The sequence below is a fragment of the Salvelinus sp. IW2-2015 genome, linkage group LG18, assembly GCF_002910315.2.
Source record: "Salvelinus sp. IW2-2015 linkage group LG18, ASM291031v2, whole genome shotgun sequence".
In the NCBI taxonomy this organism is placed as follows: Eukaryota; Metazoa; Chordata; class Actinopteri; order Salmoniformes; family Salmonidae; genus Salvelinus; species Salvelinus sp. IW2-2015.
The window spans coordinates 45,244,481-45,258,210 of record NC_036858.1 but is presented as its reverse complement, the minus strand read 5'-3'; the positions used below and the strand labels follow the sequence as shown (position 1 = coordinate 45,258,210).

Genomic DNA, 13,730 nt, shown 5'->3' with positions numbered 1-13,730 from the left:
ACCCAAGGACATTTCAACGGGTGACTATCCACGTAGCTTATGTTTCGGCGTACCAATAGAACATCACTCTAGTTTCCCTACAGATGCTTCATTCAGAGATCTGTCATAGAGCAGGAGAAACGTCGTTAATAGTTCTTTAAAGACAAGCTGTTCTAAAGACAACCCCAGCATTGGTTGAGAGAACAATACTGCATATTTATGGAGGTGTTGTACTGTACCACATAGGCTTCTGTTCTGTGATCGACAGAGTGTGGGCTGGGTTATGTTTATTTAAATAGTTCTCAACACACAATGGAAAAAGACAGAATATTAATGAGGATAGGGTACAAACCTCCTTTAATATGAAGTAGATGTCAGAATGATGAAATATTTTGAGTTTGTAGCCCCATATGATCGCTTATTGAACTATCGTCTCTGGTATGAGTAAACCTTTAAAATGAGGGATTATGCTATTTGGTTCTTGCTACTTGGAGTGGCATTTTCGCTTGAACTTTAAACAAATACAAGAGCCCTTTAGAAAGCCTTAAAGCTGTTAGAGTTTAGGAAGATAATATTTACACACTGCGTAAACTACTGCCTCTCTGAGGCTGGGAGAGGGAAGAGGAGAGCCTCTGTGTTTGTAATTGTGAAGCACAAGATTGTGGTTGGAGAAAAAGACAGGAGAACCTAGAAATGAATCAGCACCATGGTTGAATAATGCAACAGGGATAGACTCTGAAGCACAGCATTTGGGGAGAAAATTCAACAAACACTTGTTCTGCTTATGGAAATGGCAGCAGTTAAAAACTCAAACTTCTGGCAAAAATGCAAATTCTACCATTCACTCAGCCAACTCCACACGGCAGTGGAAGAGAACATCTAGGAACTTCCTCATACCTTTTGGTCTCTTATGGGTTCTTGTTGAGTTACCTTGTGTTTCCTACTTCAACCGTGTTTCACAGCTATTTGTTCATGTTGTTGTGCTCACAACCAGTTGACTTGTTTAGCTACTCCATGATGGCCAAACCTGAATAAACTATCTGAAAGGCCCCAGTCAATCATTTAGATTTATGATGTATTATTATAACCAGGCTATAAATATTGGATCACAAACAAATGTTTCACTCTTATGCTCGACAACAAGTTCAAAGAAGGAAACTAACAAGTTCAATCTCCCAGATGTTGTCAAAGAACACAGATTTAACTGACCCACCAAGCTCACCTCTGCTTCTGAATCCATAAGTTATGGATTGAACATTTCTTTGTAAGCATTGAATGCAGTAAAATATGTAATTTCACATTGTTTGTTTGAATGTCAGAAACATTGTATGAATACCAATGTATCCTCAATAGAGACAACGTTTATGGAAAGGAATTCAATTTATTTAACTAACATCAAGGCGGTGACCCGTTCCTGTAGGTTCATGCTCTACAACATTCGCAGAGTACGACCCTGCCTCACACAGGAAGCGGCGCAGGTCCTAATCCAGGCACTTGTCATCTCCCGTCTGGATTACTGCAACTCGCTGTTGGCTGGGCTCCCTGCCTGTGCCATTAAACCCCTACAACTCATCCAGAACGCCGCAGCCCGTCTGGTGTTCAACCTTCCCAAGTTCTCTCACGTCACCCCGCTCCTCCGCTCTCTCCACTGGCTTCCAGTTGAAGCTCGCATCCGCTACAAGACCATGGTGCTTGCCTACGGAGCTGTGAGGGGAACGGCACCTCCGTACCTTCAGGCTCTGATCAGGCCCTACACCCAAACAAGGGCACTGCGTTCATCCACCTCTGGCCTGCTCACCTCCCTACCTCTGAGGAAGTACAGCTCCCGCTCAGCCCAGTCAAAACTGTTCGCTGCTCTGGCACCCCAATGGTGGAACAAACTCCCCCACGACGCCAGGTCAGCGGAGTCAATCACCACCTTCCGGAAACACCTGAAACCCCACCTCTTTAAGGAATACCTAGGATAGGATAAAGTAATCCTTCTAACCCCCCCCCCCCTTAAAAGAGTTAGATGCACTATTGTAAAGTGGTTGTTCCACTGGATATCATAAGGTGAATGCACCAACTTGTAAGTCGCTCTGGATAAGAGCGTCTGCTAAATGACTTAAATGTAAATGTAAATTTAGGAAAGAAGAGGTCAAGCTATTGGAAAGAAGTAATAACATTTCAAGTTTTAAATCTTATTGGTCGTATGTACAGGATACACATGGTATAAACCGTCCAAGGAAATGCTTACTTGCAAGTTCCTTGTCGGCAATGCAACAACAATAAGAAGTAATAATGATAAGGGCACGGACATAAAGTAAATGGCTCAGTAGAATAGAATAAACATTTTAGCATAAGTATAATACAGTAATGCATAATTTATAGTACAATATTTACACATGTATCAGGGAAGGGGAGATTGGKGGGCAAGTGTTTGAATTGTGCAGTATTAGCCATAGTATAAAATACATACATAAAAATTGTTTATAAAATAGTATTAGCAGTAGTATAAACATATATAATAGTATAAGCGTATAAAGGAGGATGCAGGTTGTACTAATGAAATAGCCTTTATTGTGATGTGACTACTATGCTTCATCAAGGACAGGCAGTTAAGATTATATTTAGTAACTTTAACTAAATTGGTACTCTCTATGTATATGTACGTCAGAAGTGTCTTTGAAAGCACGGACGTTTTAAAGGTTACATACAGTACATAAATGTTTATAATGGAGAGTAAATGCACCTCCATAGAGGCTTTTTGAGCTAACTTTGTCCTCTAAACTGACCAAACGCCCTCACTTTCTTGTTAAAGTGCCTATGCTGCACATGTTAGTGTTCAGTAAATGCATTAAGCGGATGTAAGTTGTGTTTGGTCCTGGGGGCCTTTATGTTGGGGCTATGGGATGAACAGACGTTTGCCTCTCCTTAGGCTTAGGGGCTTTACTCTTTGTCGTCAGTCAACCACCTGCTTTTGTCAGACAGTCCGACGGGTTCCAATATGGCTGCCACCCGCAGCCCTCGCCCTTCTCTGATAGACTGAACAAAGGCACGTTTGCTAAAATGTAATGCTTGCAAAATGTCACTCTTTGGTTGGAAGGCCTGAGTCAGAGTTCAGCTTTCAATAGATAAAGTGAAGAGGGTGTACGTGATAAGAGCTTACAGCACTATGATAAACACACTTTTTCAACTCAAGCCTTGATAACCTCGGCAGCACTTGATAACCTCGGCAGCTCTTGATAACCTCGGCAGCTCTTGATAAACTTGGCTCAATAACACACATTTTCAATCCAAAAATACCCCATTGTCCTAAAGTTGGGAATCATTTCTCTCTAAATGAAAAACTGTAAATGTATCCCCACCCTCTAATCCATTAAATAATGAATAAGCTGGCTATTAGATTAAGAGTCAGTGGCTGTCTAAGAAAGTGTTGGAGAGCATTACCTTCCACTGCCAAGAGAATTCATTAAGTAATGAGTAACAAATGTCTACTTTATTTATGTGTTGTTTAGGTGGATGGATGTAACAGTGCTTACTTATACTACTGATTAATGTTATCAATAGCAGCCAAGTATTCTATAAGGGACTTTACAATGTGTCTAAATACGCTGAACAAAAATATAAACAAAACGTGAAACAATTTCAAAGATTTACCGTTCATGTAAGGAAATCAGTCTATTGAAAAAAATCCATTAGGCCCTAATCTATGGATTTCACATGAATACATATATGCATCTGTTGGTCACAAATACCTAAACAAAAAAGATAGGGGCGTGGATCAGAAAACCACTCAGTATCTGGTGTGACCACCATTTGCCTCATGCAGCGCGACACATCTCCTTCGCATAGAGTTGATCGGGCTGTTGATTGCGGTCTGTGGAATGTTGTCCCACTCCTCTTCAATGGCTGTGCGAAGATGCTGGATATTGGCGGGAACTGGAACACACTGTCTTACACGTCGGCCCAGAGCATCCCGAACATGCTCAATGGGTGGTGAGTATGCAGGCCATGGAAGATCTGGGCCATTTTCAGGTTCCAGGAATTGTTTACAGATCCTTGCGACATGGGGCCGTGCATTATCATGCTGAAACATGAAGTGATGGCAGCAGATGAAAATGCAATTGTGTTTGTTGTCTGTAGCTTATGCCTGCCCATACCATAACCCCACCACCACCTTGGAACGCTCTGTTCACAATGTTGACACCAGCAAACCTATTGCCCACACAACGCCATCTGCACAGAACAGTTGAAACCAGGATTCATCCATGAAGAGCTCACTTCTTTTCCTTTGGAGCAAATGTCACTTTTCCTCCTTTTTTTATTTTATATTGTTTTGTCCATTTACATTTCCAGAGATGGAAGTGTATTTTTACTGTACTTTTTGGTACCTTTTTGAATCTAATGTATTGTGTGGTTGTATTTTACATGTCTACTGGATTTGCCAACAAACATGAGCAGAGCTTTCAGAAGCTTTTGAAATAAAACATTTTTAAAAAATTGTTTGAGGGAGCATGCCAATTGCACGCTCCCTCAACTTGAGACATCTGTGGCATTCTGTTGTGTGACAAAACTGCACATTTTAGAGTGGCCTTTTATTGTTCCCAGCACAAGTTGCACCTGTGTAATGATCATGCTGTATAATCAGCCAGGTGGATGGATTATCTTGGCTAAGGAGAAATTCTCACTAACAAGGATGTAAACACATTTTTTGTACGAATGGAACATTTCTGGGATCTTTTATTTCAGCTCATGAAACGTGGGACAAACACTTTACATGTTTCGTTTTTATTTTTGTTCAGTGTAAATGTGTCTAAATAATCTCTTTCTCTCTCTTGGTCTCATTCTCCCCTTCTAGCTCAGAACTGTTCGGGCCTGAGGACGTGTGGCCAGTGTTTGGATCAGGCAGAATGTGGCTGGTGTGGAGACCCCACTAACACAGGGAAAGGCCAGTGTATGGAGGGTTCATACCGCGGGCCCATGAAGAGCCCCTCCAGACAGACCAGAGAAAGGGAGAGTTACCGAGACATGGTACTGGAGCCTGGTCTTTGCCCCAGAGATAAAGGGTTCGACTGGGCCTACATCCACTGCCCTGGTGAGTCAACACACACACACACACACAGAGAAAAACGCATGCATGCATACACCTAGGTACGTCGACCCATGTAACTACGCTCACACAAAAAGTCATTACAACTCCCATCATGTAGCACCTCAATGCAACCATAAATAAACATAAATACATTCACATGTTTATTGTATTCCTTTGGCTTCAGACATAAAGCTATACACCCCCTCCACATAACAACACTCATTGTAAATCTCTCTCTCTCTCTCTCTCTTTCCCAGCCTGCCAGTGTAATGGCCACAGTACCTGTGTCAATGGTAGTGCTTGTGAGCAGTGCAGGAACTTGACCACTGGACTGCAGTGCCAGACCTGCATGCCTGGTTACCATGGAGACCCCACTAACGGTGGGAAGTGCCAGGGTAAGTACAGTGATGGGTGCAGTGCAGCAGAGTGGAATGGAGGGGGCAGTGTGTAAAGGTTTTGGCTCAGATCTGTGCATCCTCTGTGAAGGACACTGTTTGAGTGTGTTTGAACAACAGTAGAGCCAGAAACGACACATGTATTTCTGACTGTGTTGAAAGGTGTAGTAGACAGGCGCTTGAGCAGCTCTGTGTTTAATCAGAGTTCTATCAACTCCTACAGTATTTCAATCCTGTCCAGTCCAGTGGTCACGATCGTTTTGAAACACTGATCTGGTACATCCACGACCCCATCACTCTGAATCTCTCAGTATGAAATGGAAAGAAAGAGCAAGGTGAATAACAGAGAGGGCCAGAAAGAGAGATGGGAAGAAAGAGGATGGAAAGAGGAAACAGATAACTGTAGACTCTAATAGTGAGATAGAAAGAGTAGGAGAAAGTGAGTGAGCTTGAGAGAGAGGAAGGTGTAATAACATCATTCTCCGGCTGACAGATGTGCTTTTTCCCCGCGTGGCGCGTGACATTAAATCACATTTAATCATTTTCTTATTTCCTGAAGTTGACTGCAGCCCCCGCCGCTGGCGACGAGCACAGAGCCGTGCGCGTTTGATAGATGCGCACCCCTCTGCGTCTCCCGGGGATACGCTCACCCTCTCTCCTCTCTCATACTCCCTCTCTCCTCCCTTCTGTCTTTCCTCCCTCCATCACCCTCCCTCCAACAGGTTTAACGCTGTCATGATTAAATGCAATTTATTAACTCCCGTCCGTCAGTTGTATACCTCCCCACCACGGCCGCTTGTTTAACAGGCTGACTCTTGAGGAGTGTGCTTGTGGAGGCTGTTTCACTCCTCAGTCTTGCAGGATAGAAAGATTTACCTGGGCATTAATGGCTCTGAGTCACTGATCTGTACTAGATTAGGCTCCAAATGGGATTTCTCTCCTCATGTCTTTACATTGTGGAGGGGCGGGGGAGTTGGAGGAGTAGACATCAGACAGAGAGAGCGATTTGAAGGAGAGGGGGGCGAGACAGCACGTCAACAAGGCATCAAACTAAAATATGAGGAATGCAGAGCTGCCCTTGGAGTAAGAATGGAAGAAAGAATGATAACGGGAGATGGCGGATAGACATGAGGAGGAGAGATTGCCCGGTCTGGTGTCCCCGGCCGTGATAGATGAAGACATTGTGCAATGTGAGAGGGGGCAGTGTGTGTGTGTGTTTGAAGGAGTGTGTGTGTGTGTATGCAGCACTTACATGGTGAGGAGAATAGCCCTCCAAGACTCACTAACAGGTTCACCTTGTGGAGACACTGAAACCGTATGCTCACCCTGTCCAGCCCAGTCTCGCACCGCACAGTACGGCGTGGCTTGACTCACTGCAACACACCTCTCTCTGGGGCTGAGAGTACTTTGAGTGGGAGAGAGAAAAACTCTTAGCACTAGCCTGTGGTGGGCTGTGCATATGAATTGGCTTTTGAAAGAGACCAGCATGGTGACATAACATGTTGTGCTGGGGTTGTAGAGATTTGATAGAGCTTGGTGAGGGAATTTACTGTACAATAGCAAAACGTACCATCCCAGACACTTTCTGTTGACTACAATACCAAAACGTACAATACCAGACACTTTCTGTTGACTACAATACCAAAACGTACAATACCAGACACTTTCTGTTGACTACAATACCAAACGTACAATCCCAGACACTTTCTGTTGTCTACAATACCAAAACGTACAATACCAGACACTTTCTGTTGACTACAATACCAAAACGTACAATACCAGACACTTTCTGTTGACTACAATACCAAAATGTACAGTCATGGCCAAAAGTTTTGAGAACGACACAAATATTAATTTCCACAAAGTTTGCTGCTTCAGTGTCTTTAGACATTTTTGTCAGATGTTACTATGGAATACTGAAGTATAATTACAAGCATTTCATAAGTGTCAAAGCCTTTTATTGACAATTACATGAAGTTGATGCAAAGAGTCAATATTTGCAGTGTTGACCCTTCTTTTTCAAGACCTCTGCAATCCGCCCTGGCATGCTGTCAATTAACTTCTGGGCCACATCCTGACTGATGGCAGCCCATTCTTCCATAATCAATGCCTGGATTTTGTCAGAATTTGTGGGGTTTTGTTTGTCCTCCTGCCTCTTGAGGATTGACCACAAGTTCTCAATGGGATTAAGGTCTGGGGAGTTTCCTGGCCATGGACCCAAAATATCTATGTTTTGTTCCCCGAGCCACTTAGTTATCACTTTTGCCTTATGGCAAGGTGYTCCATCATGCTGGAAAAGGCATTGTTCGTCACCAAACTGTTCCTGGATGGTTGGGAGAAGTTGCTCTCGGAGGATGTGTTGGTACCATTCTTTATTCATGGCTGTGTTCTTAGGCAAAATTGTGAGTGAGCCCACTCCCTTGGCTGAGAAGCAACCCCACACATGAATGGTCTCAGGTAGCTTTACTGTTGGCATGACACAGGACTGATGGTAGCGCTCACCTTGTCTTCTCCGGACAAGCTTTTTTCCGGATGCCCCAAACAATCGGAAAGGGGATTCATCAGAGAAAATGACTTTAGCCCAGTCCTTAGCGGTCCAATCCCTGTACCCTTTGCAGAATATCAGTCTGTCCCTGATGTTTTTCCTGGAGAGAAGTGGCTTCTTTGCTGCCCTTCTTGACACCAGCCCATCCACCAAAAGTCTTCGCCTCACTGCGTGCAGATGCACTCACACCTGCCTGCTGCCATTCCTGAGCAAGCTCTGTACTGGTGGTGCCCCGATCCCGCAGCTGAATCAACTTTAGGAGACGGTCCTGGTGCTTGCTGGACTTTCTTGGGCACCCTGAAGCCTTCTTAACAACAATTGAACTGCTCTCCTTGTAGTTCTTGATGATCCGATAAATGGTTGATTTAGGTGCAATCTTACCTGCAGCAATATCCTTGCCTGTGAAGCCCTTTTTGTGCAAAGCAATGATGACGGCATGTGTTTCCTTGCAGGTAACCATCGTTGACAGAGGAAGAACAATGGTTCCAAGCACCACCCTCCATTTGAAGCTTCCAGTCTGTTATTCAAACTCAATCAGCATGACAGAGTGATCTCCAGCCTTTTCCTCGTCAACACTCACACTTGTGTTAAAGAGAGAATCACTGAAATGATGTCAGCTGGTCCTTTTGTGGCAGGGCTGACATGCAGTGGAAATGTTTTTTGGGGGATTCAGTTCATTTGCATGGCAAAGAGGGACTTTGCAATTAATTGCAACTCATCTGATCACTCTTCATAACATTCTGGAGTATATGCAAATTGCCATCATACAAACTGAGACAGCAGACTTTGTGAAAATTAATATTTGTGTCATTCTCAAAACTTTTGGCCACGACTGTACAAGTAAGGCATCCAGTGTTGCCTGATCTACTGTAAACCTGGTTGATGCAATGTGCCATGGTTAGCATTTGCTCTCGTGTTATGGTAGCCATGACTAAATCTGTTTCTCCTTAACTACAGCTGCAGTAGTACTTGTACTTGTGTAACACTCTTCTGGGAACTTCTGGTTGCCCTACTTAGTTCTTTGTGCCAGCGTAATAAGTCTGACTTCCAGTGTGTTTTTGTACGCTAACTGCACTGTAGGTACACAGTCACACAAAAGACACACAGGGAGCCCCAGCAAGCTGTTGGTTGTTGTTCTTTTAGTCTGCCTCTCTCTCCTTCTCTCCGTCTCTTTATTCCTCCTTCTCCTTGCATGAAGCCAGCACTGCAGAGTTCAATTAAAATGTTTTTTATTGCTTTTGGATATGGCACACTGTGCTAGCCTGGTGAATTCCATTACAGACCGTAGGAGAGCCCCTTTAGCCAACTTGTCCTCCACAGGCCCGGAGTCTCTACATGTGATGTAGAGACATGTCTGTCTGTCGGTTGGTTGGATGGTCTGTCTGTCAGTCTCTCTCGCTTTCTGTCTGTCTTTCTGTGTCTGTCTGTCTGTCTGTCTGTTTGTCTGTCTGTATTTCTGTTTTTCTGTCTCTCCCTGCCTGTTTGTTTAATGGTCTCCAACCGTGAATGGCTTGTTGGTTTTTCTGTTGTGGTTTTGTGCTCTCATTGACGCCTAAATTGCTCTTGAGGGGATTCATAAATTCATATTGTGTTGTTTGCCCGCTAACCTTTCTGTGTAATGGTATTCAAATCTCACAGTGTTTCCCAAACCACTAAGATCTCATGCAGAATTTTCTTGTTATTGCCTTTCATTAATCTTGCATGCAGGAGTAGCCTACTTCAACATCCTTCCCCCTTTTTTCTAGACTTTTTGGTTCATCCTCTCTCTTCTGCTTTCTCTTTCTCCCCGGTTCTCTCTTCATTTCTCTCGAAACACATATGGGTTGTTCCATGTCATTTCAGCAAGCCATGACCCCCACCATCTCTGATTGTTCTGAAATAGTTTCTGCAGTTAGAAACAATATTAGCGTTATTAGATTAGCATTCCTGCAGATTAGCATTAGCATTTATTGGCGAAACAGAGAGGACACATGTTATGTACCAAAAACAAGTATCATCTGATACCCATAGACTTCCAGTCATTGTGCTAACGCCAGTTAGCATTGGCTCTTGAAACTACCTCTAAATTACTTCATACTGGACACAGAGACATCTGACTCTGTAGAAGTAGATAAAGGGCTTCATTGGCAAAATTCAGAGGTATCCCATAATGCACCAACCACTGCAAGTGGTCACCAATATCATTTGGCATGTAGCGTCATCACTGCAATAAAATATGCACTGAAGAAAGAAAATAAAGGGAAAGAAGGAAATGAGGAATGAGTAGTGCTCGAGCTGTTTTCAATTTTTTTTAATTTGAGATGTATTTGGGCAAATACATTGTTCTAACAGTAAACCTTCACTCTACATTTATAAATCATCATTTAAAGGTTCAGTCATGAATTAACATTGAAGGGGGTCAAAATGATTCACACTTTTTAAATCTAATAGCAGGAACAGCACCATCTAGTCGTCAGCCCCTGGTAATATCAGGTTGTATGACAACTTCAATGACACATTTCTCTGAAAAGGGGAAAATAACCATCACCAAATTCACTGAGAATAGATTACATAGTATGAAGAAACAATACTCCTAGCCGCAGCTTCATACTACATGTCAGACATAGTGAACTGATACTATATACTGGCCATTGGGGTGGGCTTGGTGTGTGGTTTAGGTGGTCCGTGGGTTGCTTTTGACCATTTTCTAATCATTATTAAGAAGAGGTTTGGTCCAAATGGCATGCTGGGTACTATATTTACTGACTATTACATGAATCAAATATATTGAAATGGCCAATTTGGGTGCAATCAATTAGCTTAATTTCTATAGAGTTCAAATGTTCTTTCAACAAAATAATGTTGCAGGAATGCTTATCTTATCTGTTTCTAACTACAGAAATGATTTCAGGACAATCTAAGATGGTGGATGTTGAGATCCTCTTTCTTGTGCTTTTTGAGGTGGAAACGACACCATGAAACCACAGGTATACACACACACACACACCACACACCACACAACACACACACACACACACACACACACACACACACACACACACACACCACACACACACACACACACACACACACACACACACCTTTTGGCAGTGGCGGGGTATAAATTAGTGGCTGTCATGTTGAGTGTGGAAGGACGCTGTTGTGTGTGAATCCATGCAGAATGTGAACGCTTGAGTCAGGGTACTGTACATTTGTATTAATGCCTACATCATGTGAAAAAAATGTGTGTATGCGTACCAGGCCAGGAATGCGCATGCCAGTAGAGCACCCTTCCAGCAGCCTCATGCTGTCCAGTCAATCCCACTCCAGCAGCCTCATGCTGTCCAATCAATCCCACTCCAGCAGCTTCATGCTGTCCAGTCAATTCCACTCCAGCGGCCGTATTTCTGGCCACTGCTCATACATTCACACGACACACACACAGACACACAGACACACAGACACACAACACACAGACACCACAGACACACACACACACACACACACACACACACACACACACACACACACACACACACAGCGCTCTGATCTGGAAAAGGTATCTACTGCTATAGGATTTCATACCTGTTAGCCAACCTGATGTGGAGTGGTGGGAGTTAAATTATTATGCGTCTCGTTACCATGTCAAAACTGCAGGTCAAGTTTAGCAGATACATCAACCGGAGAGTGATGCCCTCCTATTATACACTAATCTGCTGAGTGTGGAGAGTAGGCCTGTCTCTCACTCTTTCCCTCTATATTCAAGACCTTATTGATGTCAGAGAGGTCATGAGCCTTTATCTGCCTTCATAGCCCTTGACCTTACACGATCATTAAAACCAGAATAGCAAGTCCCTTTTATCTCAACAAACTGCCAACTCCTCACAATCTAACAAAGGCAAGATAGAAGACCAAATCCAAACCCTCTTTAGCAGAAAATGATTAGTTCTCAGAAGAGATGGTTTCACGCTAAGCATTAAATAGCTATGGTCTACACCAGGCCCTCCCTGGCAGCACGTTTAGTTTTTTTGCCCTAGCACTAAACAGCTGATTCAAATAATCAAAGCTTGATGATGAATTGGTTATTTGAATCAGCTGTGTAGTGCTAGGGCAAAAACCAAAACTTCCATCCAGGGGGGCCCCAGGACCGAGTTTGAGAAACCGTGGTCTACACAACCGGGACATAGATAGACATGTACGTGCTAAATCTATCCTAGTGAGAAAAAAGCTTTGCTGATATTTAGCACCACTCATGTCTGGTTCTAACTTTGTTGAAGATGTTTAATTAGATGGAGATCCTCAATTGAAACACCAACACTCCCATCGGTGCCGCCTCCCAAACAGGGGAGTCTGGAGCTGTAATTCCACCATATGCTAGAGACACGTACAGGGCTCTTCTCAGGGCCAGGGGAGAAGCCTACTCGCTCACAGTGGAAATTCATGGATTCTAAAGTGCTTATGGTAGAAAACAGATCCCGGGAGGTTGTGTGGGTGTAGAGTCACTTATTGAGGTGTCACACAGCCAGGAGTGGTGGGTGCAGAGTCAAGCGCAGAGAGCAGAGGATAATGGGGGAAACTGAACTTTATTGCAGTATCCAAAATATACGCCCAAAACAACAGGCGAATATCAAAAGTGTCCAACCCAAAACTGGGCACAAACAGACAGGGAACACAACACGCAACAAACCTCGACTAACAGAAAACAAGCCCGCACAAAAGCAGGCGGGCCTAACAGGCTTAAATAGTCCTGAATCAAAACTCAAACACGAAACAGGTGCAACCAATAAGACATAACAAACAGAAAAGGAAAAGGGGATCGGTGGCAGCTAGTAGAAAGGCGACGACGACCGCTGAGCGCCGCCCGAACAGGCAGGGGAGCCACCTTCGGTGGGAGGCGTGACATGAGGTTGCAATGTCCATTTAGTTTTTTATCTAGACAATGTGAAAAAGTCTCTGGTGGGGGGCCATGTGTGCTTATTCATGATAACATATCACAGGTATGTTACACTGGATGTGCGTACTTGTCCCATTTCAAGTAGCGTTTTAGGAACTAAATGCTAAGTCACAGTGTTCAGATATGCTATCTTAATCCTGCAACAACAGGAAATGTGAATTATGTGGATTATAATTAATGGCCATTTTGGTAGGGGTTGATACTTTTTTCATTAGGGCAAATCAAGAAATGTTTTGTGGAAATTACACACTTTAGATACCTTTTTAAACTTGAATACACTACTATTTGCATTTCCTGCTGCGCAAGAAAATGATCTGCGACAACGAAGTGATCAAATGACAATAGATCTGTATGGTTTAGATTTATGAAGTAGGTAGAAAATTATATCCTTCCAAAAGGGATAGGATTAGACAAATAGCTTGATTAAAAACAAACATCAATCAAAAAACAATGTAATTATCTTCAAACAAAGATCAACATGATCTATCAGAGAAGGATCAGAACAGCTTGCCCCTCCTCGCCTCTCCATTCCTGTCCATCATCGCCTCCCTTTTGTCTTTCTGACATCTCCATTAGGGCTCACTGGACATCTTGCTGCCCCCCTCCTTATGTCATAGGCAATGCTCAGTGACACTTAATCATGTTTAGCCGGGCATCGTTTGTGATCCACATGGGTTATTAGATTTACCTTCATTACTGAAGGATTTGTGAAGGTCGTGCTCTTTACAGACAGACCGCTCTACAATTACCTGTGTCGTCTGCCTAGAAGGTCCTTTGTCAACCGGAGATAGAGATTTGGTAGGC

General features: G+C 43.4%; 1 protein-coding gene across 1 annotated transcript in view; it reads left to right on the top strand.

Moving 5' to 3' along the window:
- The window catches only part of LOC111977709 (attractin-like protein 1), a 341,451-nt gene that overhangs the window by 120,527 nt on the left and 207,194 nt on the right, over positions 1-13,730 (top strand). Inside the window, 2 exon segments of the mRNA XM_070448549.1 lie at positions 4,820-5,056; positions 5,311-5,448. Coding sequence (XP_070304650.1) covers positions 4,820-5,056; positions 5,311-5,448 — 375 coding nt within the window.